Raw genomic sequence first — 18,450 nt, 5'->3', positions numbered from 1 at the left:
TGAGGCCAGTGATCCTCTTGGTGAGGTACTTCTGTGGTCTTTCCAGCTGTTGCAGGTGTCTTGTAAAGTAAATCCCAAATGTTGTCATATTGACAACACACACCTTAGAGTTGACCCAGTAGTCAGGGACTTAGGGACACACACAGATAGTAATCTAGCGTTTCACCATCATGTGTCTCCAGTGGTGAGGAAATCATTCTATGTTGTGCAACTTATACACAAAGTAATGGCATTTAAGTCCAAGTCATTGTTCCACTGTGCTCAGTATTCATCAGACCTATCACTGAGTACAGTGCCCCCTTTGGTATGTACCTAGCCAGGAATATCCAGCAATTGGAACTTCCACAGAGGTTTCTCACTAAAGGAATACAGGACATAAGTAAAATGTCCTATGCAGACCGCCTCAAGGCCCTATCCCTGTATTCTGTCTCCTACATGCTTTTGAGGGGAGATCTATGCCTGGCATACAAGGCACTGTCAGAACCCACTCTGACAGACATCCTACATATCCACAAACAAACAGCACCATAATTACCCATTTTAAAGACTTAAACCTTGCCTGTGATATAAATATAACCTGCTGGAGAGATAGGTATGTATTCCATAAACTGCCACATCTATGGAACAGGCTCCCCATCCATGTGAAGCAGAGTTCCTTCCTAATCCAATTCAAGTGCAGTTTGGACAACTGGATAGGAAACCAGAAATTCGTCCCTCGTTTGGCACCTATGTCTCTAATGGACACAAGTAACCTGTAAATGGTTCATGCTTACACTTATCAAGGGTATGAGAACTAGTCAGAGATTTGGGATGCATGGCTAGTCTTAAAAGGCCCTTGTGGTCATTAGCCTAGTAAACACCTATGAGCCTGTGAGACTTTAGTACAATGAGCTGGTAATTGCAAAAAAAAAAAAAAAAAAAAAAAACTGGTAGTAACACATTTTGGACTGTTGTCCCTGGACAACAGAGCAGTTTGAAGGCAGTTTGCCTTTTAGTTACAGGAGGTATCATATTTTATTATGAGAGCCAAGCTGTAAATGGAAAACAGGTGGTAGGTAACAAGTGCTAGGTAGTGTTGGAGGACAGGTAACAAGTGCTAGGTAGTGTTGGAGGACAGGTAAAAGCAGGAAAGTATCATGTAATAAGAAGAGGTAATTCTAATAAAGAAAGGTTAGTGGAAGGGTTAGGTGGAGATAAGGGAGGTATGGAGATGGGGGGAATGGGGTTCAGGAAGGATGATTACAGTGACAGATCGAAGTACTGGAAAGGTGATTTTTTTTTTTTTACAAATTTCTTAAATTCATGGACTGCAGTGATATTTCTGAGGGTCATGGGTAGCTTGTTCCAAGAAAGAGCAGGGAAATAGCTGTAGAGATTCTGGTCAATTTATTTTGTGTGTTTGTGTGTCTGTAAGAGACATTGGTCTGACCTTCGAGGAGGTCGAGGGGGGAATGAAGGTAGACAAGTGTGGAGATGTTAGGGCAGGATGAGGGCTTATTTAGGACTGAGTGGATTATAAGAAGTTAAGTAAGCAAGAGGTGGTGAGGAAACTCTAGCCAGCTGAGTGTCCTGAGAGCATGACAGCGATGGGTTTAGGAGGAAAACTGGCAGCAAATCAAACAACTTTATTGTAGGTGGTTTCTAGTTTGGAATGTAATGAGGACTGTAGGTCTGTTAGGACAACTTTATTGTAGGTGGTTTCTAGTTTGTAATGTAGTGACGACTGTAGATCTGTTAGGACAACTTTATTGTAGGTGGTTTCTAGTTTGGAATGTAGTGACAACTGTAGGTCTGTTAGGACAACTTTATTGTAGGTGGTTTCTAGTTTGGAATGTAGTGACAACTGTAGGTCTGTTAGGACAACTTTATTGTAGGTGGTTTCTAGTTTGGAATGTAGTGACGACTGTAGGTCTGTTAGGACAACATTATTGTAGGTGGTTTCTAGTTTGGAATGTAGTGACGACTGTAGGTCTGTTAGGACAACTTTACTGTAGGTGTTTTCTAGTTTGGAATGTAGTGACGACTGTAGGTCTGTTAGGACAACTTTATTGTAGGTGGTTTCTAGTTTGGAATGTAATGAGGACTGTAGGTCTGTTAGGACAACTTTACTGTAGGTGGTTTCTAGTTTGGATTGTAGTGACGACTGTAGGTCTGTTAGGACAACTTTACTGTAGGTGTTTTCTAGTTTGGAATGTAGTGACGACTGTAGGTCTGTTAGGACAACTTTATTGTAGGTGGTTTCTAGTTTGGAATGTAGTGACGACTGTAGGTCTGTTAGGACAACATTATTGTAGGTGGTTTCTAGTTTGGAATGTAGTGACGACTGTAGATCTGTTAGGACAACTTTACTGTAGGTGTTTTCTAGTTTGGAATGTAGTGACGACTGTAGGTCTGTTAGGACAACTTTATTGTAGGTGGTTTCTAGTTTGGATTGTAGTGACGACTGTAGGTCTGTTAGGACAACTTTATTGTAGGTGGTTTCTAGTTTGGAATGTAATGAGGACTGTAGGTCTGTTAGGATTTGTAAGCTATAGAAGTGTTTAGGGAGAAGGTATGCTTGAGCAAGTAAGATTCTGGAGTCAGGTGTGAGGAGCCTTTTGTTTCTGTACACAAGGCTGAGCTTTTGGCTTTATGTACACATACACACACTACAAAAAACTAAAATCAAATAAGCAATATTGTCTAATATTCCCATAGTTAAGCTGCCATTTTTCATTATTTGTAATTGCTAGAAACTGCAGGTAATATTACAGTATGCAATGTTATATATCTCTCTTACATACAAGCCTGGGTCAAATGAATGATCAAGAGTGTATATACCCATGCAAACTACGTACATGCTCTGTTTCTAAATTTTGTTTATGTAAGCTATTGTAAAGCTTTTCTCTTATGTATGTACACTTTTCTAAATGTCATATGTGTGTGTATGTATATATATATATATATATATATATATATATATATATATATATATATATATATATATATATATATATATATATGGGAGCGCTTTATAATCTTGAAATACTGAAATGTCGAATTTCAGTATTTCGAGACTATAAAGCTGAATGTTAACAATAGTGAAAGTTCATAATCGTGAATTCGAATATCTCAAATTCGCAGTTATGACCTTACGCTACGTAATGTCCTGGATTGTGTGTTGATGGTGCGCGGTGCCATGTGTGGATTTAGGTGTTATGTCAGGTAAGTGAGTGTTTTGTAAGGGTTTTGAGTGGGAGTTAGAGTGTATGTGAGTGTGCTGATATGTTTCATGAGTTTGAGGGACTGGAGAATGTGCGTGTGTGAGTTTGCTTTTGTTTCCTGTTTGTCCGATCTCAGAGTTAGTATATATAAGTAGGGGGTGTGGGGGGCAGGGGGGCTTGCCCCCCTGCTTATGTGTGTATGAGTTGTGTATGTGTGTAGTTTTGTTTGTTTATATTGTGATGTGGGTTTTGTGTTGTATGTATGGTGTGTGTGCGGTTTGTTCGGTGTTTTGAATTTCGCGGTTTTTGTTGTTTCAGTGTTTTGTGGATTCGGTTTAATGGTCTCGAGATGCTAAAGTTCGATATTTCAGTATTTCGAGATATATGAATCCATATGTGTGTGTGTGTGTGTGTGTGTGTGTGTGTGTGTGTGTGTGTGTATATATATATGTAATGTGTGTATGTATGTACATACATATAGATATATATATATATATATATATATATATATATATATATATATAGATAGATAGACATATGTGTGTGTGTGTGTGTGTTTGTGTGTGCGTGTGTGTATCTATGTATGTCAAAACTGGTGTTAAATGTGTTTTTCTCCCCAGGCCTTCACTGAAAAAGTGTTTTATATCAGTCTGATTTTCCCAGTAAACAATGATAAATAAATAAGTTCATTTATGCACTACAGTGTTCACTGCAGCTGCATAAATGACTGCCGATAAATGTATTTGCTTATGACTGGCAACTCATCTTTAATGCAGATTACACCCCCTAACAAATTGCGCCCAGGGCAGCTACCTCCTTCACCCCACCCTACCTAAAGTAGCATATATGGACTTATGCAGTCCCATTTATCCAAACAATATTTCACAAAAAAATAAGTGACCTAAGATGTTAACACTTAATAACTCACATGTTCAGACTCCATGTCTTCTGTCTATTTCTGTCAGAAAACAAAACAAAGAACATGATCATCACCAAAAGAAAAAAAAAAGATTTCAGGCTGCTTTTTCAGCTTACTTTTTAAATTGAATAGGTTAGTGATCCTTTTCTGTGTTTTAAAACTGACTGCTACTCTGTAATTACTTTAACATGTTGTTATCTTTCGGCTTTTCCCGGTTAGGGGTTGCCACAGCGGAACTCCGGTCCGCTAATGATTGGCAGGAGATTTTCACGAACGACGAGGTGCCAGCTTGATGTTCAGCCTTCAACGAAGGCACGCCCATTTACACATGTCTTTCGAATGCCCACCCAACTGCGGGGAGGATATGCAGACTCCACACACAGTACTCAAATACTGTGGATCTAATACTAGTCAAAACTTAAAAACTAAGCATTTTGGAATGACATAATAGCTGTGATACTTGCTAGATGTGGGAGTTATGTGAGATTACATCTATCCAAGCTTATGCAGTTGACCCATTAGGATTTTCTGTCAGGATCGAACCAGTCCAGACAGGAGTAAATCTCTGCCACTGGTAGGTATTATAGCTATAAAATGCACTTTTGTAAATAAAGTACCTTTAGAATTGTACTGTTTTCATTGTGTATTTAGAGCTTGCAAAGGTTAGTATGTAGCCTCCACTAGATGGATTCAGTGGATGACATATTGTACACAGGTAATAGCAGTGTTTCACCTTCAGCATTGTTTTGGAATTCAGCATTTGAAATGGCCAAATGGCTAGCAAGAACCCCTTCATACATGGAGTAAGAATCCCTAGTATACAGTGGTGTTCGAGCACACTGATGGGCTTGGATTAAGTGTAAGAAAAGAATATACCACTGTGACAAAAACCTGGAAAGAGCACCAAGGTGTCAACCCTCTGTAGAGGACCCGTACAAGTAAGATTTGTAGATCACAGCCGCTATCGTTTAATGCTTGAACTTAGGAGTTTAATGTTAAAGATGTCTGTAATGATAAATTGTGTGAGTAGTTAAGCTACTTTATAAGGAAGTGCAAAACTATCTACATTTCACCCACGTCACTTTGGAGAGCTGAAGTTTTGTTTTAGTAAGATGAACACATTTATTTTGTTTGTTTATTTATGCCTTTTTCATGCATAACAAAAACTGAGTTAATTTACTTTTGCATTTTCATATTCATGACATTCAGAATGCTTGCTCACTACCACAAAAAAATTAGGAGTATATGCTTCTTCCGGATCCATTTTGATGATTTTCTGCACTAGTAATGATTCTGCATTATTGTCCATTTTTAAGTCATTTTCCTTTCCTGCACTAGCTACCCATCTGGTTATCCGCTGTGGCCTTAGCAGTTTTGTTGCATTCCAGTGAGGCATGATGGACTTTTCTATTTAGATCCTCCATCCCCCTAGCAGGAGATGTGTGTGCCTACTTTGGTGAGGACCTGATGTTCATCGTGTTTCACTGTTGCAGTCATTACACTTGAGTTATCCTGCTGGCAGGCTACCAGCAGTCAGCCTGAATTCCAATGTCCTGGTCCTGCGTCGGTTGCTGTCGCCTCTTCCCTGACGTCAGTGCGCCAGGGGTATAAAAGATGCAGCCAACGCCATTTTCTTCAGTCTTTCTTGCCGCGCGGTGCCCGAAGCAAAAGCAGTTCGCAAGTGTCGGTCGGCCGACTCCTGAGATTGTCAAAATTGAATTTCAGATCCGAAGTCTTCATTAAAGCTAAGTACCCCATTGTGGAAACTTTTTCTTGCTCCACACCAATGTCATTAAAAGTTAACAATTGTATTTCTTGTGGGAAGCAAATACCTCATAAGGATTTTCATTCTTACTGTATTCCTTGCCTAGGCCCTGACTACGACGTTGCTAGTTGTCGGTTTTGCGCTAGATTCAACCAACGCACTATTAAGCGTCGGTTCGATTTTGCTTTACATTACTTTGGCTGAAGGTTTAACTGTATAATGCCGTTAGAACAACCGATGACCAGAATTCATAAAAAGCGCAAGGGCAAAGAAAAGGACAGGCATCCGAGGTCCAAAACTGACAACGAAGCCTCTTCTAGGCCAGTCGCCAGTTTGCCGGTTCTCAGTGAGGCGCTTTCGCAGCCCCTGACACCCGCTACCTCAGAGCCACAGGCCGCCTCCGACTCCCACGTGGAGACAACTAGGCCTTTGGAAACTCAAGGTATTGGGCCTACGGACACTATTTCCTCAGATGGGTCCGGAGCCACTGAGCAGGCATCTGCTTCTGAGGGTGTTTTCAGACCTACACAGCTTACTATCAAGACTACTTCAGCAGCCAAGGCAAAGTCCAAAACACCTATAAAGACAAAGAAACAAGTACAGCATTCACCTGGACAGTCTTCCATGCCAAAGAAACAGATGCTTAAAATGGCCGAGGACCTAATTACTCTGATCAGGGGTTCCCATCCCCCTCCTGAAAAAAGGCCTAGGCGAGATACTGACTATGATTCCTCTGACCAGGTTTCTATTTCCTCTGATTCCTCTTCAGATCAGGGATATTCTCTTCCTCCCTATGAGGATTCTGATGCTGAAGAATCTATCCCTTCAGCCTCTCCTCCTGAGGATTACTCTTTTGGGGAAACCCTGCACACCATAAGGGAGCATTTCCATTGGGAGAGGCAGGATTATTCAGAATCCAAGAAAAGGCTCAGAGATTTTCTTTTACTGCCTCAGCACAGGCCCCTTGCTATTCCCCCTGTACTTGATATAGTTGATGATATTTTTTCTGAATCCAGTTTGTCTCCTGATTCTTTACCCCCTGCACCAGTTAAGCCAGATAGGTACTACACGGTTCCAGATTCACATAAATTCCTTTATAAAAACCCTGCTGCTGACCCAGAAACAATTTCTCAGGGTCTCAAAGGGGTCAAGGCTTCCACTGCAAAAAATCCTGTTCCCTCTGATAGGGATTCTAGAGCATTAGACAGATGGGGGAAAAAGTTTACACCTCTGCTACTTTAGCTGTAAGGGCTTTAAATTGCCGATTTCACATGCTTAAATATCAACAATATCTAATGTCTTTGCTCAAACAGAAAATGCTTACAAGCTCAGAATGTCCTGAAAATAAGGAAATGCAGGATTTATTGCATGCAGCTGAACAAGTGGGAAAGCATACTTTGCAATGTGGTTTTGATTCATTAGAGGCTTCTTGCAGAGCCGCAGTTACAGGTTCTGTCATTCGAAGGCATGCTTGGTTAAAAGAACAAAGTTTACCTGATCATGTTAAAGCAAAATTATTGGATGCTCCATTACAGCATGATACTTTGTTTGGTGTTAAGGCAGAAGAGGTGTTGAAGAAAATGGAGGATAAAGCGAAATCCATGCAAACAGTAAAGGATTTCTTACAGGTTCAGCCACCCAGATTTAGTAGGAACTGGTCTTCAAAAAATTGGTCCTTTCCAGTGTCAGACAGGCCACAAAGAGGCAGATACAGATGCCCAAGAGGCAGATCTCAGCCACAAGGCACATACAGACCTAAGCAATGGGGTAACTCAGCCCCCAAAGGCGGAGAAGACAAATTACAACCCTATAGGAAACAGTCCCAATGACTTCCCTCTACCAATGCCAAACACTTACCTTTTGGCAGCACCCTTAGGGGGGAAACTAGCACTTTTCTCACAAAATTGGCACATAATTACCCAAGACAAATGGGTACTGAATATTGTTTCCCAGGGTTGCAGGTTCCAATTTCACACCCTGCCAAGGCCAAAAGGTATTCCAGACCTGACACACAATCAATGGGCAGAGGCACAAAAACAAATTTCTGCTCTCTTGGACATGAGGGCTATTCAAAAAGTACCACAGCAAGAGCAGGGACAAATATTTTACTCAAGACTTTTCTTGGTACCCAGAAAGGACAAAGCTTGGAGACCAATTCTGGACCTGTCTACTCTAAATACTTTCCTGGACATTCGAAAATTCAAAATGTTGACACTGCAGCAACTTCTACCCATGCTGGGCAAAAAGGCTTGGCTAGTAACTTTGGACCACAAAGAGGCATACCTGCATGTCCCAATCAGACAATCTTGCAGAAGATACCTCAAATTCGTAGCTGGCTCAATGCATTACCAGTTTTCTGCACTGCCCTTTGGCTTATCTACTGTGCCCAGGGTCTTCACAAAATGCCTGGCACCAGTAATTGCATTTTGCAGACAAAAAGGAATTCAGATATATCCATACTTGGACAACTGCCTTATTCAAGCAGACAGCAAGGACATTCTACTAAAACATCTGGCGTTTGTAAAAAGATGACTAACTTGCCTAGGGTACACAGTAAACAAAAATAAATCAAAACTAGTGTCCTCTCAAGAAATAATATTCCTGGGTGCAAGCTTAAATACAACTGCCCAGATGGCTTATCTCACGCCAGACAAACAAAGGCAACTGACTCGTTACTTTCAAATGATGGCAGCAAAGAGACCCAGCACCCTGCAAGAAAAATTCTGCAGGCTTTGGGCTTCATGGCATCCTGCATCCTGCTAATTCCATATGCAAGACTGCATATGAGGAAACTGCAATGGTATCTAAAAAGTGTTTGGACTCAACATTGCCACAGCCTAGAAACAATAATTACTCTCATTCCCTGCCTGCAACAAGAGTTTCGATGGTGGGCACTGGCCTGTCACCACAACAAGGGACAGCCTTTCACTTTACCCACAGCCAGGCAGACACTAACAACAGATGCATCGGATTATGCCTAGAGAGCACACATGGCGGGAAAATGTATACAGGGCAAGTGATCCACAGACCAAATGCATCTTCATATCAATCAAAAAGATGCTCGCTGTACAGAATGCCCTGACAGCCTTCCAGGATCTACTACTTCCAGGACAACTATTACTAAGGACGGACAATACTACAGTCATGTGGTACACAAACAAGCAAGGGGGCACACATTCCTACCCCCTCTGCAGGCAAGCCATGACTTTGTGGAACACAGCACTGGCCTATCAAGTACATCTGCAGGTGCAATTCCTGCCAGGAAAGAAAAATACTCTGGCAGATGAACCAAGCAGAAACCTCATGGACCCTCACGAGTGGAAACTAGATCCACAAGTCTTCAGCATGATAACAAACAAATGGGGATGCCCAGGCATAGATCTATTTGCCTCCCCTTACAACTGCCAACTACAGAGAATCTGCACAAGGACTTATCACTCACAAGCATGGAAGGTGGATGCTCTATCATTCATCTGGAAAAACCTAACAGTTTATGCCTATCCACCACTGCCTCTACTGCCCAAGGTACTCCTAAAAGTCAGACAAGAGAAACCAAAAATTATTTTGATTGCTCCAGTCTGGCCACGCCAGCACTGGTACCCAATCCTAAAGACCTTGTCTCAAGGGCCAGCCTAGACTTTACCTCAAATTCCTCATCTGCTGACCCAACAAAACAATCAGATCCTGCACAGCCAACTCAGAACCTTAAATCTGGCTGCATGGCGATTAGTATAGCCACTCAGAACACATCTCTCTCTAAAGCAGTTATGGATGTCATTTTGGAAGCCAGGAGGCCCAGCACCAGGAAATCTTATGCAGAAGAATGGAAGAGATTCTGTGCTTGGAACCAGGCACAAGGACTTTGAATCGCTTGTTCCTAATATTCCTCAGATTTTACAATACCTAACTGCGATGCTGGACAAAGGCCTATCCTTTTAATCAATAAAGATCCATGCCTCTGCCATTTCAGCTCATTACAATACGGAACCACCTATTTTTTCTATTCCACTACTAAGACAGTACCTCAGAGGTGCAAAAAACATAAGACCCCCAAGGAGAGCATCTACTCCAACATGGGACCTCAACTTCGTCTTGGAAAAGCTCACACTGCCTCCTTTTGAGCCAGCCAATACAGCTGAGATAAAATTCTTATCATGGAAAACTGCTCTGCTCCTAGCAATAACTTCAGCAAGAAGAGTGTCAGAGTTACAGGCATTAATGGCAGTGGAACCTTTTATCATTTTTCATCCAGACAGGGTTTCTCTCAGGACAAACCCAACATTTATGCCAAAGGTAGTATCAAGCATGGCTCTTAACCAAACCATTCATTTGCCAACCTTTTATCCAAATCCCCAGAATAAAGGGGAGAGACTTCTGCACTCTTTGGACATTCACAGACAGCTACGCTTCTATTTGGACAAAACAAAAGCTTTCAGAAAAACTGAGCAATGTTTTGTGGCATACGCTGCAGGATCACAAGGAAAGACTATTTCAAAGCAGACTATTTCAAAATGGATAGGACACTGCATTTGTTTCTGCTATGCACGACATGGCAAATCAGTGCCTAAGAATATTAGGCCTCATTCCACCAGGGCAGCAGCCACATCAGCAGCCTTTCTCAGAGGAGTACCAACCAAGGAAATTTTGGAGCCTGCAAACTGGAGTTCAGTGCACACTTTTACCAAGCACCGTCACTTACCTCTTTACTCTAAATCCAGAGCAGGCTTTGCCACTGCAGTTTTGCAGGGCCTCATAGCCACTCCTAATCCTATTTAGACCCAGACGCCCAACCTCTGCTTTGGATTCAACCCAAGTGTAATGACTGCAACAGTGAAATACGATGAACATAGTACAGTTGTGTATCTACCATAAATGTAGATGTTCGAGTGTATTCACTGTTGCAGTCCAGGTTACCCTCCCACCATCCCCCTATCATTGCTGGGACTTATCTATACTTCTCTATTCTATACAACCTATGTGGTGTATTTGCTTGTAGAAGAAGGTAATGTTTATGTTAGTGCATGATTTTTTATTTGCAAATTTATTTAGCCTAACCTTTTGGGGGCACCTGACATCTGGGGCAAGAAAAACTGAAGAAAATGGCGTCGGCTGCATCTTTTATACCCCTGGTGCACTGACGTCAGGGAAGAGTCGACAGCAACCAATGCCGGACCAGGACTTTGGAATTCAGGCCGACTGCGGGTAGCCTGCCAGCAGGATAACCCAAGTGTAATGACTGCAATAGTGAATACACTCGAACATCTACATTTATGGTAGGTGCACACCTGTACTTTACACCTGCACTCCACATCTTTGTGCACCTGTGTGCTCTCATGCACCATCTTGAAGGTCACTGCAGATACACAGCTTTGCAGAGCCAATTTTACATCCCTAGGACATGTGCTTCTCACTGCATACCTGTTCTTCTACGGGTGTCAGCACTGCCATGGAATAGATGGCTTCCGCATTGTCTTTCTATCATGTAAGTAACTACTGATATATCTTGGTGGGTAACAACACAAGCTGTATTCTGCAAACTGATGTTTGATTCCTATAACTGCTTTTTGCAGAAATAGTGATTCTGAGCAGCCATTTTAAGTAGAATAAAGCTCCTGGTTAAACTTTGAAGTGATGATGTGTGTATATTGGCCCTTACCTGGTTATAAAAAAAGTACTGAAATGGAGGCTGTGATTCTCAACTGAGCAATCAGAAGCAAGATTGCTTTAATACATGTTAACCAAATGATTGGTCTCACTGGGCAGTGTGACAAGGACAATCTGTGCTAAAGCAAAACGTCAGTGAAAACAGTCACCACTGTTTAAATATTCGCAGGGGGGGTAATAGAAACAGCATAGCAAATAGAATCTGTGCCAGACCCACTGTCTAAGGAAAATAATGAGAAGTCTTTAAATAATTAGGGGTTAATAGTCACAGGCAGTACGTTAATGTTAGCACTAATAGAATAAAAAACAATTGCTTCAGTAACACCCACTGACTGCCATGTTTATTTTGACATTCCTAGGTAAAGCCACTGATCTGGATTGAGTCCGTCATTGAGAAGTTTTCTCACAGCCGGGTTGAGATAATGATAAAGGTAAGTCATTGACCACTTCTGTCACCCCAAGTATAATGATAAAGGTAAGTCATTGACCACTTCTGTCACCCCAAGTATAATGATAAAGGTAAGTCATTGTCCACTTCTGTCACCCCGAGTATAATGATAAAGGTAAGTCATTGTCCACTTCTGTCACCCCGAGTATAATGATAAAGGTAAGTCATTGTCCACTTCTGTCACCCCAAGTATAATGATAAAGGTAAGTCATTGACCACTTCTGTCACCCCAAGTATAATGATAAAGGTAAGTCATTGTCCACTTCTGTCACCCCAAGTATAATGATAAAGGTAAGTCATTGTCCACTTCTGTCACCCCAAGTATAATGATAAAGGTAAGTCATTGACCACTTCTGTCACCCCAAGTATAATGATAAAGGTAAGTCATTGTCCACTTCTGTCACCCCAAGTATAATGATAAAGGTAAGTCATTGTCCACTTCTGTCACCCCAAGTATGCTGTATGATTTTTTTTTTTAACTAGAAACATCTTCATTAAATTGTCACGTATGACAGAGGCAATCATACATTTAAATAAATGAAAGCAAACAATATTGACATAATTTTAGTTGCAAGCATTATACGTAACTTATAATCTGCTCGGTTATTGTACGTCAAACATTACACAGCTCAGTCAAATTCTGCCATCTTTTAAACCTCATTCCTCCTCTGCATGTTTTTCTATATAATTTACTCCTACCCTTTTCGAAAGATCCCAATTCAAGTTGTTTTATCTCTGTTACTGATGATGTTGACTTCTCCAGTGGGGAAGGGGGTGAGCTTTTTAGAGTACTATTTCAGTACTGCAGGTATCGCTGTAAAATAATTTTTTGAGTATTATCCATTTTCTTAAGGGATGGCTCAACAAATGGTGGACAATTGAGTACTTCTCATCAAGTATCCCAATGATCAAGTAGGAGAAGTGAAAACTAAGTGTGTTCTATCACAGATGAAAGACAACAGCCCTACATATAGAGTTAGGACTGGTCTCCCTGCTCTGTAAATGTTGACATTGGATTTGCTGCATGTAAGTAGCAAGGGGTTTAGGGAATGTAGTCCGATTTTAGAGGGATTTCGGATTGCAAAATCAATCATTTTCACAGATGTGTTCGCTGTTGATATGAGAGGACAGCAGTCAAGGTATTTGGTATTTCAGCACATTTGACCAAAGCTGGGAGCTTACGTGGTCTAGACTTGAGCAGGTACAGGATGAGCTATTCCTTCACATTACATAACAACTGCATTTATATGATCAGTAAAAATCCATTTTACTGATGCATTTTTCAGTGAGAGAGGCTGAAACAGCTTTCTGTAAAATACTCAAAAGCACAGTTGACCTAAAATGGCATTACACAATTTTCACCTACTTTCCATTTATTCTGATCTTAGACTGTCAGCAGACCTAAATAAAAGGTTCATAGAACAAACATTTGCAGTGGGGAATGCTGTCTTACACTGAATGAGGTGCGCAGTTTTAATGGTTTAAAAATTAGAAAACCATATGAGGCAAAGGGGTAGATCTGAGGAAATTATTGTTTTACAGCGTCATTCTAAATATGCAAACATGTCAGGATGCTGCTAAGATGTCTGCTAATATTAGATCAAAGTATGCTAGTAACTAGCCAGCAGCCAATCAACACAATCTAGCCAAAAGGTAAAGAAAGGCTTCTGCTAATTCAAGATGGCCTGTTCATGTGGTCTGAACAATCACTGCACGGACAAACAGGCCCAGAGCCAGCAAATCTTAACTGGAACAATACTAAAGCTATTAGCCTACACTCTTTAGACAGTAAACACTACAGAAATCTTTATGACGGCAGTGAGCAATAAAATGAAAGTTTTTAAACAGATAAAGAAGCAAAGAGACTCTACAGAATGCTTTTAGCTGCAAACAAATCAGTTACCCGTGCAGATTAGTTAATAACAATAAAATACAGTAAAAATTGTGCAGCAGGTGCTATATATAAATTGCTAGAAGCAATAATCAGTATAATTAAGCCAAAAAAACAGGATACTTATATATCTCAGATCAGAGTTGTAGTAAACACCCCTCCTCCACTCTGCACATTGTGTATAGACAGAAATCCTCTCAAAGTTAGGGCTTAAATACCAGAAGATATAACCTTAGACAACTTTTTTTTTTTTAAAAGCACAAAAGAACCAGCCCCCACTAGCCAGAAGCTAATCAACAAAATCTAGCCAAAAGGTAAAGAAAGGCTTCTGCTAATTCAAGATGGCCTGTTCATGTGCTCTGAACAATCACTGCAAGGACAAACAGGCCCAGAGCCAGGAAATCTCAACTGGGACAATACTAAAGCTATTAGCCTGCACTCTTTAGACAGTAAACACTACAGAAATCTTTATGGCAGCAGTGAGCCACAAAATGAAAGTTTTTAAACAGATAAAGGAGCAAAGAGACTTTACAGAATGCTTTTAACTGCAAACAAATCAGTTCCCCGTGCAGATTAGTTAATAGTAATAAAATGCAGTAAAAACTGGCAGATCAATTTAGTGCCAAATTCACCCCCCCTCTCACCCCCTAAAGGGCCCATCTCAATACCAAAAGATTGCCAAATTCCGGTAATCATGGCCACATAGGTAAAAAACGCACTCTCCAAAGCTAAGAATGCAGCATCCATGGGACAAGATGACATCCCGGGTTGTGTACTACATGAACTACAAAATGAACTGGCACCTCACTTAAGTGTCATGTTTAATCATAGCCTCACCTCAGGCTTCGTGCCCACTGAGTGGCGCACAGCTACAGTTATCCCACTCCACAAGGGGGGGGGTCCACCTTGGATCCCGGGAACTACCGTCCCATCAGTCTGACGTGCCTGATCTGCAAGGGCATGGAACGCATTATCATGGAACTTATAAACAAAGACATTGACAACCTTCAAACACTGGACCCCACCCAGTGTGGGTTCATGAAGGGCCGATCTTATCTCCTGAACCTCTCTGACGTCTTCGAATCAATCTCCAGAGCTGTGGATGAGGGTAAGGCGGTCCACACAGCCTATCCGGACCTTGCCAAGGCCTTCAACACCATCCCCCACTCTGGAATCAGCGATAAACTTACTAAGCTGGGCATAAATCCCTATTTCACTCGATGGGTTGCCAACTGGCTTACAGACAGAACCCAGACTGTAAAAGTAGCCGACACCAAATCCAGCTCCAGACAAGTGACAAGTGGAGTACCTCAGGGTTCAGTCCTGGGAGCACTCTTGTTTGACATCTACTTCTCTGAAGTACAGGCCAACACTAAGGGACTCTGGGTAACAAAGTTCACAGATGGCTGCAAACTGGAAGCCATTATTGAATCCCCAAATGATGTGGATATTCTACAAAAGGGCCTTACAGAAACAGATGCCTGGTGTCAGAGCCATGTGCTCAAGCTTAATGCCAAGAAATATATAGTTATCCCCTTTGGAAAAAACATGTACCCATGAATTACCACATAGGTGGCAGTACACTAAACATCAAAAGTGTGATGAGAGACTTAGGGACACAGGTGGACCATGGTCTCACCTTCGATAACCATATCGCCACAACAGTCAGGAAATCCTCCTATGTGGCACACCTCATCACTAAAGGCTTTTCATCCAGAAAAAAGGAGGTCATTGTCCCACTGTACTCATCCCTCATTAGACCCATTATAGAGTATAATGCCCTCTTTGGTATGTACCTCACAAGACATCTGCAACAGCTGAAAAGGCCACAGAAATATCTCACTAAAAGAATCAGAGGTCTAAAGCAGATGCCATATGCTGACCGTGTAAAAAAACTCCAGCTATACTCTGTGGCATATCGTCTACTCAGAGGTGTGATCTCTGCTTAACATACAAGGCCATGTCAAACCCTGAGCTGCTGGATATGCTCCACTTAAAGAAATCCCAATCCCTCAGAGCCACATGCCCCAGGGATCTAAATCTTGTCATCACAATGAACAAAACATGTTGGAGGGATAGGTTCCTGACCCAGAGACTCCCCATACTCTGGAATAGACTGCCCATACATGTCAAGCAGAGCGCCTCCTTGGCCCTCTTCAAAAGGAACCTTGATGATTGGATGGGAGATAGGAACTTCACCCCGGGATCATGTCAGTCGCCCTAATAGACAGGGGTCCAGGGAAGTAAATATTCTGGGAAGAAATATCCAGGGAATTGTTATGGCTAGGCTTGTATAGGCCCTAGGGCCGATAGCCTAGTACCAACCTATGAACCTAATCCATGGCTGATGTATACATGTACTAGGCTACATTACTAAACGGAAGTTTGTATTTTTTAGCTGTAATGCTTTTACAGAGTGGTCCTAGCAGCAGGGAACTCAGAAAAGTGACTACCTTCTGGATTTAAGTATCTTTGCTTTTTTTTCACTTGGAATAGCTTCTGTAGCTTACCTTGAACTAGCCTGAACTGTTTTTTAACTGATTGCTGCATTATTTTAAAATCTGCACTTAAAGTTACATTTTAGTCGAATTTGATTGAAAGTTTGCTTGTTTGTTTGTTTAATTTAACTGTGGAGGCTGCCCACTAAAATGTGGTAGCCTGTGTAACTAATTTGTCACTGTTTCTGCATTTTCTGTGTGTTTCTACCAAAAAAACAAAAAAAACCCCAAAAAATAATCCTTGTTTTCCCGCCTTCCTCGACTAGTTTAGACCAGTTTACAGGCATTGCTGTATTTTGGGCTGTGGTGTAGTTCCTGTGTTGTCCATTACCTTACTTGGATAGAAGGAAGTTTCTTTGCTCACCAGTGGGAGTGGGGAGCCTTGAGCAGCCTACCTGTCCTTGGGGTAAGTGACCTCAGCACAAGAATCTGTAGTAATTGGTTGTTTTGGACCATTTCTAGCTCTTTTGTAGTTCGCTGTTTAAAATCTGCCTCTGGGCGTTTTTTTCTGGCTATACTGCTCAGGCAAGCTCCACGTGGGTTTACAGAGTGGTCCTAGCAGCAGGGAACTCAGAAAAGCGACTACCTTCTGGATTTAAGAATCTTTGATTTTTATTTCACTTGGAATAGCTTCTGTAACTTACCTTGAACTAGCCTGAACTGTTTTTTAACTGATTGCTGCATTATTTTAAAATCTGCACTTAAAGTTACATTTTAGTCGAATTTGATCGAAAGTTTGCTTGTTTGTTTGTTTAATTTAACTGTGGAGGCTGCCCACTAAAGTGTGCTAGCCTGTGTAACTAATTTATCACTGTTTCTGCATTTTCTGTGTGTTTCTACCAAAAATCAAAAAATAATCCTTGTTTTCCCGCCTTCCTCGACTAGTTTAGACCAGTTTACAGGCATTGCTGTATTCTGGGCTGTGGTGTAGTTCCTGTGTTGTCCATTACCTTACTTGGATAGAAGGAAGTTTCTTTGCTCACCAGTGGGAGTGGGGAGCCTTGAGCAGCCTACCTGTCCTTGGGGGAAGTGACCTCAGCACAAGAAGCTGTAGTAATTGGTTGTTTTGGACCATTTCTAGCTCTTTTGTAGTTCACTGTTTAAAATCCGCCTCTGGGCGTTTTTTTCTGGCTATACTGCTCAGACAAGCTCCACGTAGGTTTACAGAGTGGTCCTAGCAGCAGGGAACTCAGAAAAGCGACTACCTTCTGGATTTAAGTAACTTTGCTTTTTTTCACTTGGAATAGCTTCTGTAGCTTACCTTGAACTAGCCTGAACTGTTTTTTAACTGATTGCTGCATTATTTTAAAATCTGCACTTAGTTACATTTTAGTCGAATTTGATCGAAAGTTTGCTTGTTTGTTTGTTTAATTTAACTGTGGAGGCTGCCCACTAAAGGGTGCTAGCCTGTGTAACTAATTTATCACTGTTTCTGCATTTTCTGTGTGTTTCTACCAAAAAAACAAAAAAATAATCCTTGTTTTCCCGCCTTCCTCGACTAGTTTAGACCAGTTTACAGGCATTGCTGTATTCTGGGCTGTGGTGTAGTTCCTGTGTTGTCCATTACCTTACTTGGATAGAAGGAAGTTTCTTTTCTCACCAGTGGGAGTGGGGAGCCTTGAGCAGCCTACCTGTCCTTGGGGGAAGTGACCTCAGCACAAGAAGCTGTAGTAATTGGTTGTTATGGACCATTTCTAGCTCTTTTGTAGTTCACTGTTTAAAATCCACGTTTGCGCTGCTTTGAGCGGTCGTGCGCATAGCGCAGTGCCGGTTAAACTTTTTCTGGCTCCTCCAAGTCTGCTCTTCAAATTTTCCCTTAAGGAAGCTCTACTCTTAGTATAACCAGACTACTCACTGTATTATAAGCCTAGCACTTGTTCTCAATACCTCTCTACTAAGTAAGCACTCTCGTACTAAGTAAAGCACTAGATCTACTTACCACCCCTGTGAATATCCACTTCCCTTAAAGGTATACCACTCCCTTATACTGTTCTAGCTTGTCGAGTGGTAGATTACTGGCGTCGTCTCCAGTTCAGCTGGTCAATCTGGGTATCTTGAGACA

General features: G+C 41.5%; 1 protein-coding gene across 1 annotated transcript in view; it reads left to right on the top strand.

Annotated features, from left to right (window-relative positions):
- AP1M2 (adaptor related protein complex 1 subunit mu 2) overlaps window positions 1-18,450 on the top strand; it is a 570,094-nt gene that overhangs the window by 363,709 nt on the left and 187,935 nt on the right. Inside the window, exon 8 of the mRNA XM_044084760.1 lies at window positions 11,911-11,982. Within this exon, the coding sequence (XP_043940695.1) occupies window positions 11,911-11,982 (72 nt within the window). The remainder of the gene's footprint in view (window positions 1-11,910; window positions 11,983-18,450) is intronic.

The sequence above is a fragment of the Protopterus annectens genome, chromosome 9.part0 (genome assembly GCF_019279795.1).
Source record: "Protopterus annectens isolate FY-2018-M chromosome 9.part0, PAN1.0, whole genome shotgun sequence".
Lineage (NCBI taxonomy): Eukaryota > Metazoa > Chordata > Ceratodontiformes > Protopteridae > Protopterus > Protopterus annectens.
Note: the sequence above shows the minus strand (reverse complement) of the source record. Positions and strands in the feature narration are given on the sequence as shown.